General features: G+C 41.2%; 1 protein-coding gene across 1 annotated transcript; it reads right to left on the bottom strand.

Annotated features, from left to right (window-relative positions):
• Nucleotides 1–5,058: 5,058 nt before the first annotated feature.
• AYO21_10704 (hypothetical protein) lies at nucleotides 5,059–21,947 on the bottom strand (the record flags this gene model as incomplete). The annotated part of the gene is made up of 3 exons (XM_022660614.1): nucleotides 5,059–5,343; nucleotides 12,325–12,342; nucleotides 21,906–21,947. The coding sequence occupies 3 exons, from the start codon at nucleotides 21,945–21,947 to the stop codon at nucleotides 5,059–5,061; spliced, it is 345 nt and encodes a 114-aa protein (XP_022507089.1).
• Between the last annotated feature and the right edge of the window lie 709 nt (nucleotides 21,948–22,656).

A 22,656-nucleotide genomic window follows, 5' to 3' on the forward strand; every position in this document is an offset into this window, starting at 1 on the left:
TTAATGACTATTACGTAATAAGAATAGGAAGAGAGAACGAATCGATTACGATAGTAAGCGCCGTAGTTCCGAGTCGGCGATAAGGTATAGCTGAACTTAAGGAACGTACGGACGACGCGTACGAGTAAGAAACTAGACTAGAAGAACGCGAAGTATACCGTTACGGAGGTAATAGGTTCTTACAGCTACCGTCTAAATACCCCATCGGGTATTCATAATGTCTTCTACTTAGACCTCCTCCGTACGGCATTAATAGACCCTCTTAACTCGTAAAGAGTGGACGATAGTCAGTCTACGCCCGTAATAGTTAGAAACGACGAAGAATACGAAGTAGAAGCGATCCTAAAGGATAGGGTCGTACGAAGAGGAAGAGGTTCTCGGTAGTAATACCTAGTGAAATGGACTGGGTACGCTAAGCTAATATAGAAACCAGCCGATATACTATAAGACTCCGCTGCGTTAGATGTATACGAGGCCCTCTAGGCCAGTACTAAAGGAGAAGGAGGGGGTATTATAATAGGTTAAACCTAGAAGGAGGCTCGGTTCTAACGAACTAGCGCTAAGACTAACGATAGGACTAACGTCACCTCCTAATTAGCTAAATTTACCTATACATTATATAGGTAAAAAGTAATCTCCTAATTAGACGAGGCGCGTACCGTATAAGGGATACCGAATCCTAGTAAACTAAGATACCGTACGTAAGGGAAGGTAAGGAAGAGAGATAAAAGGTAAGGGAAACGTAAGGCGTATACGGAAGAGGAAGGATAAGGGAGAAAGGGGAAGACATTAAGTATCCCTTACGGAGGAGCGTACGATATAAGGAAAGAAGGAGAGGACATTATTCCTCCTTCTCTCTCCTTAGATTTATCCTCCTTATTACTAGGTTAGCTAGCTAGTTATAGAACTCTTTCTAAACCCTCATATACTCCTCACAGTCTATTTTTACTACTATACGTTAAGGGATACTTATAACTACGGAATCGATCTATCGCTGAGTACTGCCTATCTCCAGTAAGGCATTCCTGATACTGAACTCGTCGAATGAGTGGAGATAAAATTGTCTGAGGCGTGCAGAATCCATACAGCGCTACATTTATCAAGTTATAGCCGAGGACATCAAATAGCGGCTGTAGCGCATCCCCTCGCGGAACTCTACTCGCCGACCACCTACGAAGCCCTTCCTTGGAAAGTCGACTTGAGACTCGTTGAGGTGAGTAGAGATGAAGTGACCACAGTTATTGACTCCTACACAATACGTCACGGTGTGTGAGCTGTCCATCTTAGCGAGAGTCGTCGGTTTTAATATCAGCGTCTTCCAACCGAATTGCTATCAACATCAATTAAAATACAGGGTGATAGTGGCGTGAATTGTTCCCGTAGGCATGAAGAGAGCATCCTTCTCACTGACCATTGTCAGGAGGCCACCTCTCAATCTAGGGACCAGAATGCGGAAGGCATCTCACTTCTTTTCCGCCTCAACGAGGAGGTGTACATTCCCACCATCACCGGGCCACAGGATGACTACTTTCTTGCGCTCTCCTAACACCGTGAGACACTCCCGGTGGATGTGAGATTACAGAATTCTTCGTACTTCGTGATGGGACGGTGCTCCCTGGGTACGCTTTTCGGGATTATCATCCACTGCGACGGGTGAGTTTCACTTTGATGTTGTGAAGGAAGCCGGACGGTACAGAAATATCTGCGTAGACTATGGTGGCACAGGTGGCCGACGCCTGGTCGTTGTTGGCTAATGCGGCGTCATATCCCGAGTTTTTGCTCTCGCGTCTTGATCTAGCCTCCTCCAATACCTGTTTATATCGCTGACGGACAGGAAGAGGAGAACCTTTCCAGCGGTCACTTGCTGGGACGATCCGTGGGAGACTGATGCCTGATTCATCCCATGCCTGGGCGCATTCCGAAGAAACTTAGTTCTGTCACGGCCTGCGCGCCTCAGGTCTGGGGTACCCCGTATAAGGCTGGATTCCCTACACGAGGCTGAGCGCGTATAACTTAATCTTTCGCGCTATCGCCGTAACTACTAGTTAGATTCCTTCGTCTTAGAATTCATATCATAATTACATCCTTAATAGCGATCTCTCCTGTTTAAGGCTGCGCCGTAATAGGTCCAGCGTCGACCGTGGCTATTTCACGATCGCTTTCTTTTGTATCAGACTAGTTAACTAACTGGAAGGTGAATGTGTGTACTATAGGATCAATAGTGATAGATAACCAGCCTATAGATAGAGATGTCAACGCTTGAAGAGGCTTTAAGGTTGACAGGTATGACCCCTCTTACTATATACATGCGGTAAGCCAGCTGCTTAGCTGGCGGCCTAACTCCTTAGTTGGTGGCCTGAGCCGAGTGTCCAGTATCACGTGGGTGTTCCTGACATTTTGTTCCCATAGATGCGTCTCCACTGACCACCCCCTTCCCCAGCTGAGATGTCGATGATATTCCGTCACATTTCATTTAATGTTAGCCAAGATCTTCACAAGAAAAGCTAAACTCAACCTCAACGCACCACCTCTTACTTCCTCATCCGCCTGAGAGAGTGAAACGTAGTAGAGTCTGGTGATGAAACACTGGAAGTTTCCGACACACTCCGAGCTTTGAGTCCCACGAGACAGTGTATGATGCGGTTGTCAAGAACACGGCTGGCACTGATGCTGAAACTAGTGCAGCACCCCCTTCTACTCTTGACGAGGGCGCAGAACTAGTTGATCGCTGAAGGGCTGAAGAAGGGAACCGCCAAAGATTCTGGAGTGGTCTACTCCAGGGATGTGGGCATCTGGACGGCATCTGGCGCCCATAAGTGGTGGATTACTTTAGGTCCCTTCGTAGGAATCAGAGAGGAACTATCGTGATGAGATGGCTTCTTCTGCTTCTTCGGCTGCTCCGTCGCCATTCCGATTACTGTATTGCTCTCCTAAGCTTGGGGTTCTAGGTGTGGTCTGCTATCACTAGGCGGCTGAGATATACACGAAGCTCGTTCTCTCTTCTTGATGTCCCATTATCCAGCGAAGCTTTAGCTGAGCTGGTTTTTACCGGCTAAACTGACCAAACAGCCACGCTTCTGATTGGTTACTCTTATCGGCGCTTATCGATTGGCTAATGAAAAGACAGATAACGTGACTTTCGGATCTTAGTTAATCCGATCCTAATTCTAGCGATTTCACTTTCCATTTACCACCTCGTCGCCGCCACTCTTCAACTCAACTAACTCAACTTCCTTCAACACCAACAACAACATCAAATTGATCATCAACAGCCTCATTTCATCGTTCTCTGACTTGAATCCATCTGTGAACAACCCTGCTAACAAATCCTTTACAAAACTAAGTCATGGACCTGTTGAACTGATGAACTACAGGACCCTTGAAATTACCCCGAAATCACCCCCTGACTAGTAATAATGAGGGCGCCCTGCCAGGACTCAACCGCGGCTTGGCAAGATCTTCATCGCATGTATCACAGCGCAACCTACAACAGGAACGTAATCGCTGTCAAGGGTGTAATAATGACATGAATTCTGAGACGAAGGAATCTAACTAGTGGTTGCGGCGATGGTACGAAAGATAAGGTTGTGCGCACTGAGCCTCGTGTGGGGAATCCAGCCTTGTGCGGGGTACCCCACTACCTGAGGCGCGCAGGCCGTGACAGCATAATCTTAGACCTACTGAAGCTAACGAACGGTGTTTTCGACAAAGTTATTCGGAATTTGATGCATGTGCGAGATGTACGATGCCCAGGTTCTTTACCTCAAAGCGAATCAAGGGAAAACACCACTTTAAAGAACCAGTCGTAGAACTGACGCCCTCCACAATGGCTGTCAGTGGAGTCTGCCAAGAGCGAAGGACATATTATCACACACCGTCATTATGGTCCTGAAGGGGTTGTTAATTTGCCAAGGGGCGCTAGTGCACGGACCAGGTGCACGGGCCACAACGGACATCCACGATTCTCTTGTGGTCCGTGCACCACCTCTTGCATTAGCGCACCTTGGCAAGTCAACACGGAGATAAACGCACCGTTGTGCGGGCGAGGCTGGGAGCTCGGGGCTCCCCTCATACTCCAAGTTCACCACCGACGTCCTCCTACCATCACAGCCTTCCCCAACTCTGGAGAAGAATAAGTACGACCCAGATCAATACCCAGACTGGGAAAGACCTACGGGCTGGCCGACGGGGTGGCCCTGGCAGAGTGCGCTGGTGGACGCGAGGCCTCGAGAGGGCATCTCAAGGCTACGTTCTCTTGCAGACGTGTCTCTAGCCTTTCTCGCACGCTCCCAGTCAGTGATCAACTAAACAGCGGCTCGCCCGGGCACATGCGAGTGGAACTTAGGCGCTGGCGGTGTCATTCCGGGCACCCCAAGCCCTCAGGCAGAGACTGATGTTGAGTTTGTAGCGTTCGTTATGGCGACTGCCAGCATGACCTAGGAAGCCAGAGCGGGAGAACCTTCCGAAGCCGACGAACCACTTCCAGACCGTTCGTGTCCACCAACACTGGGGCCTCCCCAACTGACCGCCCGTGCCACCCTAAGTAAGGTTCCAGTACCGCCGCCTGCACTCCATAGGGTTAGGCGATAGCGCTAGTGCGCCTAGTGCGGGCGTGAGTCCTTTGGTGAAACCCGGCAGCAATGGGAAGCTCTTGACGCAGGCGACCCTTGAGGGAAGGCTCGTGTAGTCTCAGAACCACAATGTCACGGCCTGCGCGCCTCAGGGAGTGGGGTACCCCGCATAAGGCTGGATTCCCCACACGAAGCTGAGCGCGCATAACCTTATCTTTCGTACCATCGCCACAACCACTAGTTAGATTCCTTCGTCTCAGAATTCATGTCATAATTGCACCCTTGACAGCGATCACGTTCCTGTCGTAGGTTGCGCCGCGATACTAGTAAGGTCGAGAAATGCACTATCTCCAGAGCTATGGCGCTGATTCTACTTACCCGTAGGCCACCTCTACCCAATAACGTTGGTCCGCGCCAGATGGGCCAGCATGACCCGCTCGCTCAAGCACTGGCATTGGATTTTCTAGTGCGGACCACCCCTGAATTTCTAAATGGTGTGCAACTCCGAGGCCCTGCGGGGTCCAAAATATGCCATGACCTCTGGGAGAGGCACCTGAGGGTCATGATGCGTGTTGAGCGTCGAGCCAGGATAACGCTTTAGAAGGTAGCCTGCCCGGGCAGAGATATTACTTGGTAGGACGTGGATTTCCCAGTCTCCACTATCCAGAAGTGCCATGCCAGCCACGTCGACAACGCATCCCCTCACATCAGGGTCGTCTATGACCACGCTCTGGGAGAGGCACAGCACGGTGTTGTACGCCTCCGGCATTGACTGTCACAGACAATCGCCTAAGGAGCCATACACTCCCCACCCAATCTAGGAGAGAAGTGTAGGCAAGACCAGATAAGTATGCAAATGACAAAGAGGCATTGTACATAAGGCTTAGAATACAAAGCTAAGATCATAAGGCTGAGAGCACAAGGCTGAGGGAATAAGGCTGAGAGTATAAGGCTGTCAGGCGAACGCGAGTCTATACTATACCACCTTATACTTACTCCACATGACAGTTTAGAGGGGAATTTATAAGTAGGCTTTAACATGGGTCGGGTCGGGTCAGGCTTAAGGGTTAATTAGCTCGACTTAATTAGGTTTCTAGGATATTTAACCCCGCGACCTAACCTAAATACTAGGCCACCGGCTCCACGGCGGGTCGGGTCGGGTCTAATCTATACCCCACTATACCCCGCACTAGGGGCGATGACGAGGTCGAATTTAATGTTATCGTTACTCTGTAACTCTAGCCTTTTTTAAAGGTCTACCTTCCTAATTAGGAAGGTATATTAAACTTTAGATCGGACACTAGGTTTTCGGGCTCGGTCAGTAGTTAACTAGCCCGACCTACAGGGCTACTAGGCTAATTAACCTCGCCACCCGACCCGACCTAACAACCTAACCTGAATCGACCTAGAGTGGGTTGACCTGACCTATATTAAAGCCTAGTTACAAGAGCCCCTTCCTACCTAACTCAGGTGGGAATTAGTCCTTCTATCACGGCGTAACTAACAATAGGAACGTGATCGCTATTAAGGGTATAATTATAACATGAATTCTAAGACGAAGGAATCTAACTAGTAGTTACGGTGATAGCGCGAAAGATAAGGTTATACGCGCTCAGCCTCGTGTAGGGAACCTAGCCTTATGCGGGGTACCCCACTATCTGAGGCGCGCAGGCCGTGACACCTTCCTCCTTCTCTAAGCGTTAAGTCGCTATCTATAGGAACTACAGATAGGTAATACAACATACAGCAATCCCATCTATTTGCACCTACTGCGTAGCGTAGGTCTTGAAATTGACTCTATGGCGTCTCCTCTACATCATTAAGTGAGCTCACCATCATCAAAAGGGTGGGAAATGGAGACGACGCTTACCCCTCCTAGACGCCATCAGCGATCTCTCCCACTCCATCTAGCTCGTCGTCAGCCATCGCCACGGGGCAAGCTAGGCGGGCGTAATCCTCTACCTCATGCTCAATAGAAATATAAAGTGGCAGTGGTAGATCATTCAACAGCGAAAAATGGGCATCCGCAAGATTAAGGGAGCATGGGTAGTAGTAGTTAGGGGACGGAGGAGGTGCAGGTAGTCATGGGTCCAGCTCTCTACCCTGACGAAGGGATTTTATCACTCTGCTCGTCCCACCGACCCAGCTTAGGAGACATAACCATATACAGTCACAGCGACTGGGTTCTATCCGATGATCCAGTCGACGAGGCCTGTACTAATGTCAGGAACGGCCTATGGAGATAGGCAGAGGGTAGCGATAGGTATAGATAGATATAGGTATTCCTTAATAGTATATCTTAACTAAAACTTAAAGTATAAGGGAAGGAAGCTTCCCCTAGGCGGTAAGTATACGGTACTTAAATAATAAGGGGTTATTACGTATAGGTTATACTTAGCGGTTCGTAATAATTATCCTCCTCCTTAAGCTTCTCGTCCTTAAGAAGTTTCTAGGGATCCTCCTCCCGCGTACCGTAGGCGTCTCGCATACTTATATAATTTTTATAGTATCTTAAGAGTCGTATACGGTCCGTAACTATTTAACCTCGTAGTCGCATCCTTTATTTACGCTCCGTAAATGTAGATTAATTAATTCTTATAGTAGTAGGCCTATCCCTAGGCGGCGTACTTATACCCCTAAGGGTATCCTATAGGTAGGCCTTATACCGTTCGTATCTCCGTACTATTAAAGGGGTAGCTACATACGTATAGCGTATAAGTCGTACTCGACTATTATTAATATAAGTTTAGTAGACCTTACCGTTATATCGTACTAGTAGCCCTTTATTATTATTTTCCTTCGTTTTCGTTTTCTCTTCCTTCTTCCTTCTTATCTATAATAACTATAATAATAACTACTATATAAGTACTTTTCGCCTTCGTTCTATATACGAAACGTATATACTAATAATTAATAAAGCTCTCTACTCTCGTACCCTCCTATTAGAGTAAGTTCTAGCGATCCTCGACGGATTCGTATATAAGGAGGCTACGGCTAATATTTATATCGTAATCTCTATAATTTAAGCTCTTCTCTTACTCCTCTAATAGTATATACTACGGTAACTATTACGGTCCGCGTACTAACCGCTATAGTATCTACCGCCGTCGCTACCCCTACTACTTCTATCGCTGATCGCCCCGCTACTCTAGTCGCTACCGATAGTAAGGCTAAGGATCCTAGAGATAACCGTCCTCTATAGCGCCTCCGTAAGTTATATAATTTATATATAGTTCGCTATTAACTTATAATGTAGTCCCTAACGATACGCCTTCTACCCCCTCTCCCTCTAAGCGGACTAAGATAACGAAGGCTAAGAGCTCCTACTACTATCGCTACCTACGCCGCCTACGGGCCGTAGACGATACGGCGAGGTAGGAGATCGAGTATATTTTTATAATCGAGACGGGTTATCGTTCTACTAACTACTCTTATTATAGTAAGAGTAAGCGCAGTAGCTACTTAAGCTACGTACCGATAAGTCCTATACGGTCTATATACGTTCCGTAGGCTAATAATTTTAGATTCCTCCTTTACTTATCTCGCGTACGAATAGCCTATAGGCCGCTAATCTCGCTTACGCGAGGGGCGAGGATAGCGCGCCCGCCGTAGTCGTTATCTAGCGCGAGGCTAACGTTATCGACGTCGAGCTACGGCTCGTCGAGACCGACGTAGCTCGTAAGTTAGCGGGTAGTCTTACTATTAGAGACCGTATACGTTCCGCCCGTAGTTCTAGTACGGGTACTAAGAATATTAGCGGCGGCTAGCTTAAACCTCTTTTAACCTACCTTATCGACGCCGTACGGGCCGCGGTTAACTCCTACCGGGAGGTAGTACGTACCGTACGCTTCCTATACTCTATTCGCGTACTAATAATTTTAGAATAACTTAGAGACTTAAGTATAGCTTAACGAGGATTCGGGCTCCGATACGGAGTAAGCTCCCTACGGGTAGTTAGTCGGGTATTAGAGAGACATTACCCTTAAGTCGCGTACGTTCCGCGTACGCTTCGACTTAAGCTCCCTTAGGGAAATCGGAGTTTCGTACCGTAGTAGATTCGCCTTTAAGCGTTAAAGCGTAAGTTAATTATTTATTAGTTCGTATACGTATTTTTTACCTTACTTATACGAGGCGTAAGAGATTCGTATATAAGTCGCTATAGTCTTAATTATTAAGAATAATAATTTATTCTCTACTCTTATACCTATTTCCGATAAAATTTATCTAGCTTTCTCTATACGTTCCGTAGGTACTTCTTAAGCTCTTAACTATTATAGGCCTCGTTAAATTCCTTTTATTAGATATAGTACTCTAGTCTTCCTTATCGTTCTCTTATAACGAGAATTTACTCGACTTCCTATTTCTCCTCGTCGTCGATATTAATTAACTTAGGGGTTTCTCTCCTAGACCGCCTACGATACGTATATAGTAAGGATACGTAGAATATATAATATAATTAACTATACTTATTAAGTAAGTCTAATCTATAGATATTTCTTCTAATACATTCTAAGACTATAAAGAGTTTAATATTCTAATCCGTAAGCTTTCTACTTACGCGTAGTATATAAATATTCTTTAAGAAGACTATAACTTTATTCTTAATATTAAAGAATATCTCCGTTCGTTTCTTATTATAATACTTAATTATTTTTATTATTTATCGCTTAATTATATTATACGCCTCGCTAGCTTATAGTAAGAAGTCCGTAAGTTAGTTAATCTAGTCTCGCGCGAGCTTATTTTAAGATATTACTTCCTATATATTAAGATATATATCTAGCTTAAACGTTAGTACTTAAGAGAACGGAGTCTTACTAGTAGTTACATTATAAGCCGCGTTTATCGCGTACTCTACGCTTATAAGTAGCGTAGCCTAATTAATTAACTTATAGTTTATATAGTAACGTAGGTATACTTCTAGTATCTAGTTTATATACTCCGTCTAATCGTTAGTCTACGGATAGAAGGTAATAAAGAATAGGCGGCGAGTTATAAGGTAGTTATATAGGGTTCTAAACTACGTTAACGTAAATAGAGACCCTCTATCGCTAACTATTAACTTAAGCGCGCTATACTTCGCTACTATCTTTTCTAGAACTATTTAGTCTAGATCTTAAGCGTTAATAGTACTTATATAAGGTATAAAGATTACTATTTTTAAGTATTTATTAACGATAACTAGTATTAAATTATAGGCGATCTCGTTACGTAACGAAGGCGGTAAGTCTATAATAAAGTCTATTAAAATATCTTATTAAGGACCCTTAGGTATAGGTAATGATTAGAGCTTCCCGTACGGCTTCTACCTTAATACTTTTATTCGTTAATATACGTTATATATCTTAATATACTCTTATATATCGCGATGTATATATAACTATTAGTAGTATCGTATAAGGCTCGCTACCGTCCGGTACTCGCTAAAATACCCGCTCTACTACGGATTATCGTAGTTAATCTAGAGGATTTCTCTTTAAGTTATAGGATCGTACGGTATATATACGTAGCCCCCGCGACGCGCTAACTTATCCTTATTAATACTTTAAGTACTAGAGAACTCGCCCTTCTTAATATATCTATTTAACTTTCGTTTCTACGGAGCGTCTTAATATTATTTATTAAGTAATTATAGTTCTTTTATACGGTCCGTAAGCGCTTTCTTACGCGTCCGTAGATTAACTATCTCTTACTCGCTTAAGTTTACCCTTTCCTCTACCTCGAGAGTAAGTAATATTATAATATTATATATACTCTCCTTAGGACTTAATTATCTTTAAGCCTCCGCTTAAGTAAGAATACTAACGATAACTTTACCGCCGCGTCTTATACGACTCTTAGACGTATCCTTTACGAGGGGTATACGTAGTTATAGTAGCTCCGCGAGAGCGTTAACTACGGGTTATTCTTCTTCTATTATATAATTAAGACGGCGGGAGAGTCTATCCGCGAAGTTATCCTTTCCGCGCCTTTATTAAATTAAGAAGTCGTATACCGTTAGGACCTCTACTTAACGTATTTACCGTCGATTTAGGACCTTAATAATTATAAAGTATTAAAGCGCCTTATAATTAATAAGGACTATCGTACTTTTCGTAGGCGATTTAAGGTAATATCTCTATATCTTAAATACGTATATAATTAATAGTATTTTCGCGTCCTCTATGAGGGTTTGGAAAGAGTTCTGCAACTAGCTAGCTAACCTAGTAATAAGGAGGATAAATCTGAGGAGAGAGAAGGAGGAATAATATCCCCTCCTTCTCTCCTTATATCGTACGCTCTTCCGTAAGGGATACTTAATGTCTTCCCCTTTCTCCCTTATCCTTCCTCTTTCGTACACGCCTTACGTTTCCCTTACCTTTATCTCTCTTCCTTACCTTCCCTTACGTATGGTGTCTCAGTTTACTAGGATTTAGTATCCCTTATGCCTCGTCTAATCAGGAGGTGGCGTTAGTCTTAGCGCTAGTTCGTCAGAACCGAGCCTCCTTCTGGGTTTAACCCATCATAATACCCCCCCCTTCTCCTTCGGCACTAGCCTGGAGGGCCTCGTATGCATCTAACGTAGCGGAGTCTTATAGTGTATCGGCTAGTTCTTATGTTAGCTCGGCGTACCTAGTCTATTTCACTAGGTATTACTACCGAGAACCTCTCCCTCTTCGTACGACCCTATCCTTTAGGATCGCTTCTACTTCGTATTCTTCGTCGTTTCTAACTATTACGGGCGTAGGCTGACTATCGTCCGCTCTTTACGAGTTAAGAGGGTCTATTAATGCCGTACGGAGGAGGTCTAAGTAGAAGACATTATAAATACCCGATGGGGTATTTAGACGGTAGCTGTAAGAACCTATTACCTCTGTAACGGTATACTTCGCGTTTTTCTAGTCTAGTTTCTTACTCGTACGCGTCGTCCGAACGTTCCTTAAGTTCAGCTATACCTTATCGTCGACTCGGAACTACGGCGCTTACTGTCGTGATCGGTTCGTTCTCTCTTCTTATTCTTATTACGCGATAGCCATTAAAGATTACGCCTAGTTCCTCGCTTCTCGGAGTCGTTATACGATAAGGTCTGCGTATTATATAGGCCCTCGAGGAGTCTCCGTCGTACGGAGGGGCTCCTATAGCTGAAGCGGTTCGACGTAGTATCCGTATAGGAGGAAGAAGGGGCTTACTTCTATCGAGTATACGTCGCGATTATTAATAGCTAGTTCTACTATAGGTAGGAGTTCCGCCTAATCGTCCTATTTTCCATTTACGAACGTACGAAGGTACGTTTTAACCGTTTAATTCATTCGCTTAGTAGAGCCGTCTATCTCCGGGTGGTAGGCCGTCGATAGTCGTTATACGATATTTAGGAGTTGATAGACCCTCTTCTATAGTGCACTCACGAACTAAGGGCTACGATCTAAGATAATAGCTGATAGTAGTCCGTATTGACGATAGAATGTCCGTAGAAAGATCCTCGCCACGTCCCTTAAGTCGATCGTACGTAATGGTTCCAGTAAGACTCCTTTTCCTAGTCGGTCTATAATAATCATGAGGTTCGTACAGCTCTAGCTCTCTAGGAGTTCTATAATGAAATTAACTAATACCTCTCTCTATAGTCGCTCGGGGATCAGGAGAGGCTTAAGGAATTCCTACTTTCGTTCCTTCTAGGCCTTTATTCGTCCGTATACATCGTAGTTCCGTACGAACCTTCGAATGTCTTATAGTATATTTAGCTAGAAGAACTATCTTACTATTATTACTACCGTACCTTCCCGGCTAGGATAGCCTATAATTATTAAGTCGTAGACCTATTAGATGATCGCCGTACGGAGAGCCTCTAATTTAGGCACCCAGCGCCGACCTCGGAATAGTAGCTGCCCTTCCTCATTAAGGGAGCATTCTAAGATCGATACCTTTAGGCCTAGGCCGGAGGGGAACGTACGGGCTCCTCTTCGTATAGACTTAGTAGCCTCCTAGTAGGTCTCGTCGTCCCGTTAAGCTATTCTCTATTATTCCTCGATCGATAGTTCTTCCGTTAATGTAACATTTACCTATAGCGCCTAAGATCTCCGCCCGTCTAGTATCTTAGGTATAATAAGGCGGGTCGTACGATATTAAAGTCTCTCGTCCTCTTAGTCCCGAGGTATATCCTACTCTCTTTAAGAGAGGGTATCTACTTAAATATTCTACTTCCCGGGGACGTACGTAATTATAAAGTTATACCTCGATAGGATAAGGGACTAACGTATTTATCTCTTAATTAGTTTTCGTACGGTCATGAAGTATTTAAGGTTCTTATAGTTAGACCGGATCTCGAATTTCTCGACGCTTTATAGTTCGGCGTCCCATTCCTCTAGGTATCGTATAATAGCGAGCATTTCCTTATCGTAAATCTCGTAGTTACATTCAGCTAGGTAGTTCTTCTTTAAGAAGAACGCGCAGGGGCGTACGACTCCTTCGTCGTTAACTTAAAAGAGCGTTCCTCCGATATACTATTTCGACGCGTCGACTTCTAGGATAGTTTCTCTCTTATAGTTAAAAAGGATTAAGATCGGGGCCGTCGTAAACATCTTCTTTAGCCGTACGAAGACTTAGTCTACCTCCGCTGACCATTAGAACGTTATATCCTTTCGTACAAGAGTTATAATAGAGCGTACGATCTCGGAGAAGTCTCGTATGAACTTCCTATAGAAGTTCGTAAACTCGATAAAGCTCTATACTCCTTTCACTATTTTAGGGGCTTCCTAGTTAAGGATCGCCTTTACCTTCTCTAGATCTATTCGTACGCCTTTCTTTACTTTAATAATGAATCTAAGGTATTTCGTCGATTTAACCTCGAATTCGCATTTATCGATATTAATTCTCAGTCCCGCTTCGCGTAATCGCTGTAGGACCTTTCGTACGTACTCTCGATACTACGTAAGCGATCTATATAAGTAGATTAAGATATCGTCGATGTAGGCCGAGTAGAAGACGTCGAGGTAATCGCGTAGTACCTAATTAATGTACTTCTAGAACGTACTAGGGGCATTCGCTAATCTAAAGGGTATAACGAGCTATTCGTATAGTCCGTATCGCGTACGGAATGCCGTTTTCCATTCGTCTCCCTTCGCGATGCGAATCTAGTAGAACGCCGCGATAACATTAAGCTTCGTATACTACTTTACCCGTCCGATATTCCGTAGCGTCTCGTATATTAGCGGTAGAGGGTAACGATCCTTCCTCGTAATCTTATTTAGGCCGCGGTAGTCTACGTAAAACCGTAGGCCTCCTTCTAGTTTCCGTACGAAGAGGACTAACGCTACCGCGGGTGAGTTACTTACTCGAATGAATCCTTTATCGAGTAACTTTATAAGCGTTTTTCGTAGTACGAGTAGCTCTTCCCTTAATATACTATATAACGGGCCCTAAGGTACTTTAGGAGCCTCTCCGTTATCCCGTACGAGGTCGATCGTATAGTCTACCCCCTTTCCTCGAAGTAGCGGAAGTTTATCCGCTATAGTCCTATTAAAAACGTCGAGGAAGGGATATAAGTGTTCCGGTAGTTTCGTACGGGGGTTAGTTATCTTCTTAACTACTAGGGCTTTATCGATGTCAGCTATACTAGCGGCGAGTACTTATATACTCTTCTACTTCCGTTATCGTTACGTAAGTAAGGAGAAAGCCGCCGCGCTTACTAGGCTATAGTTAGCCTTCCGGGGGGTCGCCTTATATTCGTTCTATATACGTAATCTCTATAGTTCTAGATATAAGTAGGACTCCTTCGGGTAAAGTCGTACGTCGTTCCGTTTCATCTAAGGAATCCCGAGTATAATATCGTACGAGGTAAGGCTCGGGACGATATATAGGAAGGCGGTTTCCTTATATCCGTTAATATCGATCTCTAGTTTAGCTACTTCGGAGATCGATGAGTTTATCGATTCATTAAATCCTATAATAGGTCGAGGGGAAATCTATATACGCTAGAGGTTCTATAGGGAGGTAAAGCGAGAGTTAATAAGGCCGTACGATAAGTAACTAGTATCCGTAAGTATATTTATAGAATACTCTCTATTTACTATTAAAGGCACTAAGAAAGGTAGCTTATCCATCGAACTTCGGAACCCTCGCTAGGCTTCCTAGATCTCCGTACGCTCCTAATAGCGGTTCTTACTAGGAGCTACTCGTTTTTTAGATCCTCTTCCCCTTCTTCCGCTGTAATAGCCGTAGCTACTATTCGTCCGGCTCGAGGACGTATCGCTAGGAGGAGGGAGTATTATCGTACGAAGTGTTCTCCTAATCCGCATTAAAGATAGCGTCCCGCTTCCTTTCGCTTATCTAATATCTCCTTTAAGACTTATTAAGTACGCTATATACGTACGATAGCGGCGGTAGTAGCGTCCGATAGTTCCTATTCCATTATATCCTCCGCCGGGGCTACCTCGACCGATACCGACGAGTTCCTCGTCGTACGGGGCTTATCCCGTCCCTTCTTACGCTGAAGGTTCTCTAGGTTAGTACTGACGGTATGAAGTAATGTATAGTACTCCTTATAGAACCTTAGGATAGGGGTTACTATAATGTTACGAACCGACCTTTACACGACCACCTAGGAACGCGGGGTAGGGAAGGTCAAGCGAGATATAGGGTAGCCTCGTTAGTAAGGCTAACCTAAGATACGTAATGACTAAAAAGGGAAATATATTATTATAGATAAAACACTATTATACGCTAAGGAGATGTAATAGCTATAATACTATAATGCCTAGACTTACCTAGATAGGAAACCTACTTAGGGTATATAGCTAGCTAGGTCCGCTTCTTTAGGAAGCGTAGTTAACCTCGTTTATAAATAATCGAGTTCCTCTCGATTAAAGTACTTTACGTATAGTACCGTACACTATACTCTTAGTTTCGTCTCTACTACATCGCCTACTACTATATTACTAAGTAAACTACCTCGAGTTTACTAAGGATACCTTACGTATAAAGTACCTCGTAATATTTTAACTATCTTCTTAGATAGTTAATGATATCGATAACGATGTCTAGTAGTTCTAACCTTAAGTTACCTAAATTAAGGCTCACCTAATAGCCTAACCCGTTAACTACTAGTATTAATACAGTATCGGTTAGTATCATAAAAGTAGTAAAGATAAAAGACGACCTTAAAGTCGAATACTTCTATAGAGAACGAAATAAACTAGGTATGTACTTAATCTAACTTAAGGCTATATTTACCTTATAGCGCACTAAGTATAGTACCGCCGCGGAAAAAGTACTATTCGTAGGACTTTAACTTCGTAGATCCGCTTTCGAATAATTTAAACCTTTAATGAACGACTACTTAGGTATAGCCCTAAGGTAGCGTAATGAGGAAACTAACTTAATTTTCGGAAATTTCGCTGTATATAAGGAACGTATTAAATAGATCTTCGGAATACTAGGAGAAGAATAGTCAGTAGCCTAACGGATCCATTAACTTAAATAAACTAGATTAGCTATTAAATACTTCGCTATATTCTAACGATACGCTTTAAAGCTAGATTAGGAAGATAAAGCTTTCGCCTTAGTCTACTACTAAGGACTAAAGGATTCGGTTAAAGATAGGATGAGAGTCGATCGTCTTAACGAGTATAAACTACTTATTAAGGCTTCTATCGAGATCGATAACTAACTCTATAAGAGATAGATAGAAAGAAGAGGTGCTTATAGAGGGGGAATAACTTATAGAAGCCGCTAATAATATAGGGACCCGATAGACCTAGACATAGCCTAACGAGGAAGTTTAACTTTATAGAAGGCTAATACTAAGAAGAAGGGAAACTAAGGGCTATCTAAGTCGGAACGAGAGAAACGTAAGAAGAACGACCTATACTATAAATGCGGGAAATCCGGATACCGTACGAGAAACTATAAGAACGGTCTAACGCTACATATGATGGACGACGGTATAGCCGGTTATAAAGAAATAAAGGCCGATACTTCATAGAGGACCTAGATAGTAGCCTACGACTAAGGTAAAGGAGTATAGAAGGACTACCTAGGTATAGTATCTCTAGGGGAGATAGGTAGATTAGGAACTAAACCTAAGGAAGAAGCTACCTTAGAAGAATGAGAAAAGAACGAATAATACTCAGTACTATTCTAGATAGTCTATTATAAGGACGACTATCCTACCTACTACTCCGATAAGGAAGGTAGTAGATGGTTCCCGAAAAAGTTACGAAGGGGGCGATAAAGTAGAAAGATGGGACTAAAGCGCTAGGAAGCTTTCATCATTAAAGAGATCGAGACGAATAATAACGAGTTCTAGATGATACGTATACTAGGACTAAACGAGTAAACTATGTTTATCGTAATTAAACATAACGAAAAATAGATAGTACTTAGCACCCTATACTAGAAACTACTTAACTACTAGTACGAAGATAACTATAGGACGGAAATCGCATATAAATACCTAGTTATAGACCTCGAATAACCGGTAAGGGTACCGATAATAGTCTAGTACGAAATTTACTAAACCGCGGGATATACCGTTCTAGGGATATATACGCACGCGGGTAAAGGAGATAAAGCATTTACGGTACCGATTATACTACTATTATAATAAAGCCTTAATATAATGACATCGGAGATTAAGGAGAAGCCGAGGGAAAGATACGCCTCCTTAGTATATATTTATTAAGGTTATAAGGAATGTAAGAGGATCGCGTATATTAGAGCCGCGAGTATAAGGATAGGGAATTAGGCCGAGGCTGAAGATTCTACGATAGGGTGCCGATCGAACTATAGTTTATATAATAACTACCGAGACGGAAGGTTTAATATTAAAGAACCTAAGGAGAGACTAACTATATACGACGACGTCTATTACCGATAATATATTACGATGAATACCGACGACGTAGAAGTTATCATTACTATAAACTACTAAATAATAGGAGAATACGAAGAAGGATGTATATATAACGGGGAATATAACTACGTTATATATAGCCCCTTCGGATTACCTTAAACGACGATTAGAAAAATTAACCTAACGTAGTATTAGGATCGAGAATGTCTAGAAAAAGAAAATACTTACGTACATTAACTAACTTAACCGGACACTATTAGGATCCGACTTACGGAAGGGAGGATAAAGAAAATCGCTAAAGCTCGGGTATAATAAGAAGTATTATAGAGAGAAAGAGGAGTAATCGAGGAACTAGTCCCGACGAAAGTCGGACCTCTACGTAGAATTAGGGTCATTAACGAGAGGGAAGACCTATATTACTATTATAGAAGACTCTACTACTACGATAAGGAGTATAAAGAAAAAGAGAACCTATACCTATACTATTATAATATAGACCCGAGATATCTAGGTATACTAATACTAAGGGAAGTATACGCTATACTACTATACGAAGGGAAAGTAATCTACGAAGAGTAAGAATGCCCTTAAAGAAACGAGATATACTTACATTACTAATAGAAAGAAATCTACATAATGTTTATTAATAGCGACGAAGGGGAGGGTTACCCGAATTAGTAATATATCGTCGAAGATATTATAGATAATAGAATTAACGAAGACTTCATCATAAAAGAATTTATATACTTAGACCCGGATAATTATTTAACGAAAGAAGAACATTAGTACGTCTATAACGTAGACCCGGACTTTAATATTATCCTAATAGTAGAGGTAGATATTTTTAATACTATAGAAGAATGCCGATAAGAGATATATTAATGGATTTACGAGAGATATATATATTAGCTAAAAAACTTATAAGTAACGACCTAAAGAGGCGAGGAAGTTATAATAATAATTAAAAGATTAGAAAGCCTCTAGAATTAAGAGAGATAACTACACTAGGGAACGACTACGTAGCCCTTACGGTAACTCTTACGGGAATCTAGGTATAGATTATAATCGATTTAGGAGCTAATTAAAGTTACGCGAGTACGGGTATAGTAGAAAGAGTAAGAAACTATAAGGTAAGAAAACTACTTCTATACTTATTAAGAATAGTAGATAAACGGCTATTATAATGGATTATAATAGAATTAAAAGAAATCCTATTAACGATCGAGTAATACTAAGAGAGAATTACTTTAGACATTACATCGATTCTAAGGTACGACGTAATTTTAGGAATGAACTAACTTTAAAAGAATAACCTAATAATTAACTAGAGGACGAAGATAATTACATTCGCGGAAAGTAGTACCGTAAAAAGGGGGGACCGATCATCCTTAAAGGCTCTAGAAAGAACTATCCTAGTACGACCGATAGAGAGAATACTAGTTAGTACTATTATAGAAGAGCTCCTAGCGGAATATAAAGACTTCGAGATCCTTACGAAAGAAAGATAAGGCGAGGTAGCCTTACCGAAACATTAACTATAGGACTATAAAATCCTATTCGAGGAAGGAAAAATATTAATATACTATAGAGGACTAATCCTAATGTCTAAAAAGGAAGAAGACTTTCTTAAAGACTATATCGAGAAGTATCTAGCGAAGAAGTTTATATAACCGTCGGAATCGCCGATATTATACGGAGTTATCTTCGCGAATAAGAAGGACGGAGGATTACGACCTTATATAGATTATAAGAAACTTAATGTAATCACTAAAAAGAACCGCTATCTAATACTTAGGATCGACGAACTATAGGATTAACTACTAGAAGTAAAATGGTTTATAGTAATCGATGTTAGAGACGCCTACTACCGTATACGAATAAAGGAAGGGGAAGAGTAGAAAATAGCGTTTAAAACTAGATAGAGGTTATTTAAGTATTAGGTAATGCCCTTTAGACTAACTAACGCCCCTACTATATTCTAGGTACTTATTAATAATACGTTAAGGGAATACCTAGACGAGTTTATCGTTACGTATCTCGATAACATCCTTATCTTTTCTAAAACGAAAGAAGAATACGTATAATACGTACGGAAGGTATTATAAGTACTAAAGGAAAAGGATTTACTTATTAAGTTAAGTAAATGCTAATTCTATATCTATACGATAGCATTCCTAGGCTATATTATATCGATAGAAGAACTTACGCTAAATCTAGATAAGGTAAAAGCTATCTAAGAATAGCCTACGCCGAAGACCGTTAAGGAAGTATAGATATTTCTAGGACTTATTAATTACTATAGAAGGTTTATCGAAGGATTTTTAAAAATTACGATATCTCTAACTAATTTAATAAGGAAAGAATAAGAATTCTAATAGAACGAGAAGTACGAGACAGCCTTTAACGAGCTAAAGGGACGGATAACCTCTACTCCTATACTTATACTCTTTAACCCGGAAAAGGAAGCGATACTAGAGATAGACGCATCTAATAAAGCTATAGGGGCCTACCTTACGTAGAAGGACGACTAAGGCCGATTACGACCTATAGCTTACTACTCGAGACGCATAACCTAACTAGAGTCGAACTACGATATTTATAATAAGAAGTTATTAGTAATCGTCGAAGCATTACGATAGTAGAGAGTTTACTTAAAAGGAGGTAAATATCTAGTTTAAATATATACGGATTATAAGAACCTTATATACTAGACTATAACTAAGGAACTAAATAGACGATAAGTTCGCTAAGTAGAGACGCTTACGCGATACGATTTTAGGATATACTATATTAAGGGAATAGAAAACGGTCGAGCTAACGCTCTAAGCTAACGACTAGACTATATAGGAATAGTATAACCGAAACTAGATACCCTACTTAGGAGTAACGGAGACTTACTATAGTACGGAGGATACGTAACGCTCGTAGTTATAGATATCGAGCTTATAAAGGAATAAAAATAAGAAGTATTAAGAGAAAGATATAATAGTTAAATTATAGGATACCCTAGAATCGTAAAAATAATTAAACTAATTACGCGAGACTTTAATTAAAAAGGCCTTCGAAAAGATGTCGAAGAATACGTAGACTAATACGATACCTATAAAAAGGTAAAGAAAGATAGGTATAAGCTATACGGGCTCCTAATAACGCCGTAGATACTAAATAGACTATAGAGCTTAATTTTAGTCGACTTTATTATAAAGCTACCGATATTCCGAGAGCCTCTTATAGGTAAGGAATACGATAGCATTATAGTAGTAGTCGATAAGCTAACGAAATACGCCTATATAATACTATTTACGGAGAAAGCTACGGTAAAAGATCTCGTATATATATTTATACGAACGGTCTTTATCGAATACGGAATACTAGAAGAAGTTATCTTAGATAGAGATAAACTATTTACATTATAGTTTTAGTAATCGTTAAACGACTAGCTAGGGATAAAGCTAAAACTTTTAATAGTATATTACTTATAGACGGATAAATAAACGGAAAGAATAAATTAGATAGTAGAATAATACTTACGGTACTACGTTAATTATAAATAGAATAATTAAGTATAGCTATTATTAATAGTATAAATAGCTTTTAATAATAGTAAAGCCGTTATAAGGATCTTATTATATTTCGTAAATTACGGATACTATCTAGATATATTTAGAAAACTAGAAGAAAAGAAAAAGATATTAGAAAAAGTAAGAATATAACTAGAATAGATGAAATAATTATACGAGATGATGTAGAAGGAGTTATAGAAAATCGTAGAAAAAATAACATTAAGAGAAAATAAGAAAAGATCTAAGGGACTAGACCTTAAAGAAGGAGGGATAGTCTATATACGACGGAAAAACATTAAAATAAAAAGACTAAGCGATAAACTAGATTATATTAAGATCGGACTATATCGCATTAAACGAAAACTAGAACTAGTAACTTTTAAACTAGACCTACCGAAAACGTTAGGAATACACTCTACTTTCTATAAATCTCTATTAGAACTATATAATAATCTAAACGCTAAACTAGAACCCGTAGATATCGACTAAGAAACCGGCGAACTACTATACGAGATAGAAGAACTCGTAGACTTCTATCCCGCCGATTAATCTACCGGAGGATAAGATATATATCTAGTTAAATAGTTAAGATACGGAAGTAAAGAGAATACCTAGGAAGATAGCGAAGATATACCTCTTAAATTAAAGAAAAAATACTACTAGAGAACCCGAAAAAAGAACGTTACTACTATTAGATTATAAACTCTCCCGAGCGTTAGTAAAACTAGTATTATTAAGGTTTAATACTATACTCTAGTCTATTAAGTTCGATTCTAGGACGTCTTACTAAATAAACTTAGACTTAACTAAAGCTACCTCCTCGCCGGAAGAAACTTTATCGAAAGCGCCTAGCGCTTATATTTCTCTTTTTAATATATTATTAGAAAGCTTATCTAACTTCGTAATCGATTCCTATAGCTCGGAATCCTCCTCTTTAATACTAACGAGATCGGCCTCTAATTCGGCTAGGGACCGCCGGGCCTCCATTAGGGTTTTTCGAAGCTGAGCGATCTCGCGACGCTTAAGCCGGGACTTAGAGGATAGCTACTTCTTCTACTCCCTAATCTTTCGAAGTTACTTAACGGAAAATGTTCCGTTATATTCTCTTCGGTACCGAAGGTACGCCGTACACTTTACGCTCTACTCTCGAGAGTAGAAGTATACATCGCTATAGGCGATATACTCGGAATAAGCGACTATTACTTTATTTTCTTTAATCGATTCGATATAATCAGTAATTTCGTTTTAACGCTATTACTACGGAATAGGAGGTTTAGAAGATCTTAAAGGTTTCGGATTCGGCTTACGGACTCTAAAGGCCTATATAGTTAGCTATAACGAAAGAAAAGAAAGAGGGAGATAGCCTTAGGGCGGGCGATAGCTTACCTTAAGTACGTTATAGATAACGAATAGACTAAGGAGGGGGAAGTATTACGAACCGACCTTTATACGACTACCTAGGAACGCGGGGTAGGGAAGGTTAAGCGAGATATAGGGTAGCCTCGTTAGTAAGGCTAACCTAAGATACGTAATAACTAAAAAGGGAAATATATTATTATAGATAAAATACTATTATACGCTAAGGAGATATAATAACTATAATACTATAATACCTAGACTTACCTAGATAGGAAACCTACTTAAGATATATAGCTAGCTAGGTCCGCTTCTTTAGGAAGCGTAGTTAACCTCGTTC

Source organism: Fonsecaea monophora, assembly GCF_001642475.1.
Source record: "Fonsecaea monophora strain CBS 269.37 chromosome Unknown Scaff128, whole genome shotgun sequence".
Classification (NCBI taxonomy): domain Eukaryota; kingdom Fungi; phylum Ascomycota; class Eurotiomycetes; order Chaetothyriales; family Herpotrichiellaceae; genus Fonsecaea; species Fonsecaea monophora.